Here is a 7,161-nt window from a genome sequence, read left to right on the forward strand (position 1 = left end):
AATGATTAATATCATCAGATCAAAATTTTGATTTCTAACTTGATGAGGCCTAACAGAGAAAATTACTAATAAGTAGTACTAGTATATTTGTAATGCTTTTAATTTAGAGAGAAAATATTACTAGCATGGAACTAAAGTTTCAGGGTACAATATAAGAATGTACATTCGGAAACGGTAATAATAATCCATGAGAAGAAATAGCTGCAATAACCGACAATTAGGAAGTCTAAGAGTAAGCTAACCCCTAAAATTTTTTTCAGAAGGTGATGAAAATCACTTAAAAAAACTGATATTCACACAATGCAAACTGAAAGACAATTACGAAAACTCCCAACACACATATGACCACATGAAATGACGTTGTCAACAACTCCATCACGATGGCACTACAGAGTTTCGATGTGAAACAGGGCAAGGACGAGAGGGTAGTTCCACATTCATCATGAAGGCTCAGTCCCATCGTGAAGAGCACAGCACACAGTTGCCTTTTGATGTCCTTTGTAGACTTTGATCTCCTCACCGGTGGACATGGACCACAATCTTGCAGTTGAATCCGATGAAGCTGCAATCAGGTTTTCCAAGTGTTCAAGAAAATGTAGCTTCATATACGTTTTTCAATGCACGATCTAGACTGAGTAGTAAGCGGGCCTTTTTTACTTTGAGTGGTAGATTAGATTGGTAATACATACTAGTATCATTGAGTGTTTGAAGGAATAACAATCAGATAAGCTCAAAATTGTTCAATATCTAAGTTATCATTCTAAGCAGCACTCGCTAAAAGCTGATCAGATTCAATGTCATAGCATCAAGAAACAAAATAATGTTTAAATGATGATCACAATAAAATCAATATCAAGGGAGATTTGGCTTTTGAAGAAGCATCCCCCCACCCCCCAAACAACATGAGTTTAGCTTATTACTTAATATGGATTTACGATCAAACAACAATACCTGTGATTAGGAAAGCACCATCGACGGAGAAAACACAGTCCCAAACCCAGCGCTGGTGACCTGAAAGTATACATTATATTGATATGGACTGTAGGTGATACAAAAAAACCATCACAAATAACACCTATTCATTGGATAAAATTACATACCAACTAGTGTTTTTTCCAACGTAAAACCATCCACGTTCCATATTTTGACAGTACCATCCGAAGATGCAGTAGCCAGATACCTGGAACAGCCATTTTCAAAAGATAAGTCTTTCCATCTTAGTAGCTAAAAAGGAACCCAAAAACGACAATGTAAAATACTGGCACTACGAGGTTGGATCCTGACCGATTAGGCTCACACAATTCTGGTGAAAGTAGACACTTAAGTATATATTGATCATGAGCTTGAAGTTTATGAAGTGGCTCGAAGTTGGTCATAGTCTGCACATGAAGAATACTTGTGAATACTGACGATGGAGGTAAAGCCCGACAAGCACATAAATTCATGTACGTGTCACCTGTGTTCCTTGCATTAAACGCCACACATAGCATGTTCCACGGTTATTTGCTGCAACCACCAAGCTGCCGTCCCACATTACAGTTAAGGATCGCACTGCTGTATCGACTTCTGGTACCTAAATTATGAAATTGTACAAATTTTGTCCAACTATCATCAACTTTGCCAAAGAATAGTGCAACACAAGGTCTTACTAGATGAGAGCAAGCTACATACCAACTCACAACTGCAAGAATTTGCTGTCAAATCCCAGACTCGGATATTACCATTTTGGTCCCCAGAGATCAATTCAGTCTGCATATTACCAAATAGACAAAAGGGTAAATCCATCTTAAGGAATTTGGAGCCACGAAAAATCATATTAACATGTGAGCAATGGGATGGAAAGTGCAAGTTTTGAGTCGGAAAATTCATAGAAAAACAAATGGTATAATAATTGTATTACAATGCCTCTAATACAAAAAATTTCAGAGCAAAATGCATCAAATGAAAAAGTAAATTTGTCTCACCTGATTGGGGTGCAAAACCACTGTGTTAACTGCTGCACGACTTTCATACTCTCTCTGGCAACCTGGTGCTCTAAACCATTCAATAAAAAAAAGTGCATCTAATTAACATCAAATGTCAGCTAAGATACAAACAATGTAGGAATTCTCACTATCGCTAAGCTAAAGTATATACCTTAAATCCCAAATCTTCACAGTGCCATCTTCAGATCCTGAATACATCCAATTTCCATCGCATTGAAATCCAACAGCCATTACATTATTAGTGTGCGAATCATAGCTCATCACCTGACATTAAAACAGATAATGTAGTTGTAAGATGCCTAATTAAGGGTTGAAACTCTCTTATAAGGAGAGACCTTGAGTTAATGAGTAGTCTGTATAAACGAAGGTGAGAAACATACTGGCTGAGGGCTGTTTGCATTGACATCAAACAGTCGAATATGAGGATTTCCAGCTGCAGCCAGGTAGCGCTTATCAGGTGTAATCTCAAGCCTGTTCACTTGCTGCAAGAGGGAACAATTCATCACATTCTAGGAAAATTCTCAAACCTTTCTTTGCTCAGCGAGACACTTAAATTCAAAACACTAAAATCGCCCATCCAATGTTTCATCCCAAGAATATTGCAGAAATACCTATCATATTCTATAGGAACTCATAAAAATTTCCCAATTCAAGAATCTTGCATATTGTCACCTCCAACAAGCTAACTCCTTTTCACTCAATTCCTGACTTTGCGCATGATCAAACATTTTAGGAAAAATCTTTTCCTCAAACCTAGCTTCACCCAATGTGAATTAGAAAATTTTAAAATAGTCCATGAGTGTTTACATTTTCAAGCAACTCACATCAAAATTCCCCAATTCAAGAGTACCTCTGACAGGCTAACTTCTATCACACATTAAAATTCACATGATCGCACGTTCAACTACTTGCAAAAAAGGATGAACAAAGATAATCAAATTGAGAACTTTATTAGACATACCGATTCAGGGTACTGGATTGTTCGATAGCAGCGCCCACTTTTTGCTTCCCAGAAACGAATTGTGTGATCGTAGCTTGCAGTAGCCAGAACAACTGATGGTTGTTGACTCATCTTTAATCTCTATTCTCCTTCAAACAAAAAACAACGGGATGATCCCTAGTGCAACATAAGAGTTGTACAATCAGCATGGCCGATGAAAAAGAAATTGAATATGTTCTTATTTAGGTCAAATACATTACCTGGGGAATTAGTTGAAGCTGGGAAACTTAATCCATCATAATAAGCGAAGTCCTTTCGTTGGAGAAAGAGAAAACGGTGGACTAATTTAGAGTGAGAATCTCATTCGCTCGAATCGCAGCGCGGCGTTAGGCGACTGAGACTACCGACGGCCAGGGAGAGCGCCTGAAATAAATCTTTCTTAACCTTTTTTCATTAATTTTACAATACAATTAGTATTATTAAAATTAATAATTACGCCTACGAAGGTAAATTTGGCAAAAATCAAGAAAAATCTTATTTCAGGGAATTTATTAGTAATTTTTGTCACACAACAAAGGTCCAGAAAAACCTTTTTATTACTTCACTCCAATGTTTGTTCCATAACGTAGTATGTGCTTCGCAACTTTTTATTCTCGGATATATAGTTCGTTTAGCTTCATTTGGCGTTAAGCCAATATTTGCGGAAAAGTGTTAAGTTAGTGTTAAAAAAGAACTCACGCAATAAATTTTAGCGCTCGATAGACAACGTGTCTCGTAGGAGCTCCAAGGTTTTTAAATACTTATTATCAGTTTTTGTTCCAAATGCCAATATACAACATTTCCAAAAATATGAATGGTGCAATTTTGTAGTAGTATATTTACATTTAATAAAGTACTTGAAATTTTAGGCTCATCTCTTTTCTAAATTGTTTTGTTTTCTTTAATTAGAACCAATGATTAATAATATAAGTACTAGTAACTTTTATCTTTTGATCTTCAAAGTAGATTATCATCATAAATTAATTTTATCAAATTAGTGATGATATCAATATCCCCTAAAAGCAGAAAAATCAAATAATCTCATTGTCTCAATAAGGAATAAAATAAATTAAAAAGGAAAAGAAAAAAAAAGACAGTGTAGCATCCATCCTCTATAATGAATAAATGATCGTCTCTCGAGTCACCTGAAAGCATCAAAATTGAGACGCCGGCCACCCCGTCGACCTGGCCCCACAATCAGCACTCGCCACGTCATCCCTAGCAGCTGCTCTAATCCCACTCATATTCTTGCAACCCTGGATTGCCTACATTTAATTCCTCCTCTCCGACAAAAATCAAGAAAAAGGATCACATTTAATTTTCAGCCCTGCAATCAATCACCAATTCTTCTCCCAAATGGCTCCCTCCAGGAAGTTCAGGTCGATGAAGGAGATCATGAGGGTGGCGAAGCGTGTGGCAGAGCCCGACTCCAGCGACGACGACGATGACCATCTGGTCTGCCAGCAATGCGGGGAGGGCAATCGGGCCGAGGAGCTCCTCTTGTGCGACAAATGCGAGCGAGGCTACCACATGCTTTGCCTCCGCCCGATACTCACCCGCCTCCCAATCGGGCCCTGGTGCTGCCCCGCTTGCTCCGGCGACGTCAATCGCCCTATCAAAAGTATATCTTTTTGCTCTCGCGTGTTTGTGTGTGTACATGCATGATTTTATTGATGTGATCGATCTATTTCTTGCGAGAGAGAGAGAGGGAGCTAATTGGTGGTCCCATTTGTTTCTTCTTTTTGGGATTCATTGCTTTACCCAATCATTTATCTTTTGTGTTTTTATGCATACAGGCTTCAAGGGATTTGCTCGCAAGAAGCTTGCTGAGTTTTTTAAGATTGAGCACAATGTTTTCTTCTCAAGGAAATGCACTCCTTCTCTTCAAGGTACAATTTTTGTTTTAATTAATCCAAAAATTGAGTAGCTAAGTCTTGAAAGGTTCCAGTTTTATGTACTTATGCAATGCTTATGGCATAAGTACTTTTTAACTGAGGAGACTTTAGCAGATTCTTATGTTAACTTGATATTAAAAGACCATTTGCTCTAAAAAATTCCAATCATCAAGATTCAAGTGTCTTGTGTGGTTGTTATTACAAACAGAAGCTTATAGGCACATGTGTTGACAGTTTGGGTTCATAGATCATAGATGAGTGATGTATTTTTCTTGCTCTTTATGCTGCTAAAGATCTTAACTTAGTAAGATTATCTATATTTCATGCTCATGTCTGCTATGGAGTGCGATTGTTACTGCACTTTGTAAATCTCGTGTCTTCCGTTAGAATTTAGAGCGAATGAATATGTTCCGTATAATTCATGAGCGTTTCGCTCTATCAACACCAGTCTTCTGTTAGCTTATTATCAGTTTCTAGAAGTTCCGAAAGTGTGCGTGGTTACATCCTCGTTCAACCTTATCAACCGAGGAGAGTAGAATATAAACACTTGTTTTTGCAATTTGATTTAACTTTAATTTCTAGCATTACTGTGGGAACAGCTTTACCTATCCATTAGTTGGATGAGTATATTTAGAAACTGCAATTATGATTGTGCAATAGCATAAGATGTATAAACCCTACCGATTCAGATAGTCAAGAAACTGGTAGTATTAAATGATTCAGATTAGAATATCAACTAGTGGATATGTTTGATAACCTTCCTTAGAGTCGACTGATGTATGTTTCGCCTTATTGGGAGGAAGATTTTCACCAGTTGTATCTTTCCATTTCCTGATCGCAGATGTCAAAAGACGACGCAGGCGAGGTACACTAGTGTTCCAAAAAAAGCGCAGGAGATTGTTTCCATACGTTCCATCAGAGGATCCAGCAAGAAGACTAGCACAGATGAGATCGCTTGCTCTGGCTTTGACATCTGACAACATGGAATTCAGCAACGATCTCAATTACAGACCGGGAATGGCTCCTAGAGAAGCCAATCAATCCAGATTTGAAATTGGAGGCATGCAGGTCCAGTTTGAGACTCATGTAGTTTAACTTATGATTATTCCGTTGCTGATGACTCATCCTCTAGTTGTGTACATCAGGTTCTGTCGAAGGAAGATACCGAGACATTGAAATACTGTAGGGCCATGAGCAAAAGAGGGGAATTCCCACCTCTTAAGGTGACATTTGATCTATATGAAGGGTAATAATGCGCGCAACTGTTTTAGCTTTTGCCCCATCATGTCTTACACACAAGTTTAACTTGGCGTCATACTGTGTTTATCTGCAGCTATACGGTAGAAGTTGACGGGCCTATAAAGGACATGACAATAATTGCTGAGTACGCAGGGGACGTGGATTACATCAAGAATCGAGAGAAAGACGACTGTGACAGCATGATGACCCTTCTTCTTACAAATGATTCCTCCAAGAATCTAATCGTCTGTGCAGACAAGCTTGGGAACATTTCTCGGTTTGTCAGTGGCATAAACAATCATACAGTGTAAGCCTTTTATTGTTTTCGGATTCAAGTTCTAAAAACAGTACATAACATAACACGTAAATTTGATTCGTGCAGGGAAGGGCGGAGGAAGCAGAATACGAAATGCGTGAGATACAGCGTGGATGATGCATGTGTGGTTCTTTTGATCGCGACGCGTGATATTGCAAAGGGGGAAAGGTTATACTATGATTATAATGGCTATGAGCATGAATATCCAACCCATAATTTTGTTTAAGCCTTTCACATACTATCTCAGATAAGACTAGTTGATTTCAAATTTTCCTATTAAGACCACAGTAATGCAGGGAGATCTTTTCTTTTTTTACTTCTTGAAACTAGAAATTTTTTAGGTATTATTTTGAGATTTTCTTGAGAAAATGCATGTTCTAGTTGGAAGTTAAGTCAGCTGGCACAGTAGCTCAAGTTGCTTGTGGATTGGTGATTTTGATGTGTATATTCAACTAGAAAAGCTCTTGGCTACAAATATATAAAGCTTATTGTAGAAGTTCCAAAGTAAAATTATGTTTGTTGCTGGATTGAAACCATAGAAAATTTGTGGAAATAATTTATTAAGATTGAGTCAATCACATTTGTCCTATATTGAAAAGCTTTCTTTCCCTTTTCTTCTTCTTTATTCATTTTTTGCTGGTTTTCCCTTTTTTTATTATTGTTGGTTTTGCCTTTTTGGTGTGTGTATTTGAGAATTCTAGAAAGTTGCTAAATGCTAACTAACTATAGCAAAAATACACATGTACA

The 7,161-nt window shown here is 37.6% G+C and overlaps 2 protein-coding genes across 3 annotated transcripts; one reads left to right on the plus strand and one right to left on the minus strand.

Moving 5' to 3' along the window:
* Positions 1 to 137: 137 nt before the first annotated feature.
* On the minus strand, positions 138 to 3,369 carry LOC125213500 (target of rapamycin complex subunit LST8-1). Of its 2 annotated transcripts, none has more exons than XM_048114085.2 (11): positions 3,186 to 3,369; positions 2,947 to 3,074; positions 2,366 to 2,467; positions 2,137 to 2,249; positions 1,965 to 2,034; positions 1,672 to 1,749; positions 1,457 to 1,573; positions 1,285 to 1,379; positions 1,101 to 1,180; positions 952 to 1,011; positions 138 to 562 (listed from the first exon to the last, which is right to left on the minus strand). In XM_048114085.2, the coding sequence occupies exons 2-11, from the start codon at positions 3,055 to 3,057 to the stop codon at positions 441 to 443; spliced, it is 948 nt and encodes a 315-aa protein (XP_047970042.1). In that variant the 5' UTR covers positions 3,058 to 3,074; positions 3,186 to 3,369; the 3' UTR covers positions 138 to 440. The 2 variants fall into 2 exon arrangements, with proteins under 2 accessions (XP_047970042.1, XP_047970041.1); XM_048114084.2 differs by having other exon boundaries at positions 2,947 to 3,102.
* A 630-nt stretch (positions 3,370 to 3,999) lies between these two features.
* On the plus strand, positions 4,000 to 6,873 carry LOC125213499 (putative Histone-lysine N-methyltransferase ATXR5). Its single transcript, XM_048114083.2, has 6 exons — positions 4,000 to 4,585; positions 4,761 to 4,853; positions 5,701 to 5,927; positions 6,005 to 6,105; positions 6,193 to 6,405; positions 6,481 to 6,873. The coding sequence occupies exons 1-6, from the start codon at positions 4,321 to 4,323 to the stop codon at positions 6,638 to 6,640; spliced, it is 1,059 nt and encodes a 352-aa protein (XP_047970040.1). The 5' UTR covers positions 4,000 to 4,320; the 3' UTR covers positions 6,641 to 6,873.
* The last annotated feature ends 288 nt before the right edge of the window (positions 6,874 to 7,161 follow it).

Source organism: Salvia hispanica, chromosome 3 (genome assembly GCF_029641045.1).
Source record: "Salvia hispanica isolate PSC_SH4W2 chromosome 3, Shi_PSC_v1, whole genome shotgun sequence".
NCBI classification, from domain to species: Eukaryota; Viridiplantae; Streptophyta; class Magnoliopsida; order Lamiales; family Lamiaceae; genus Salvia; species Salvia hispanica.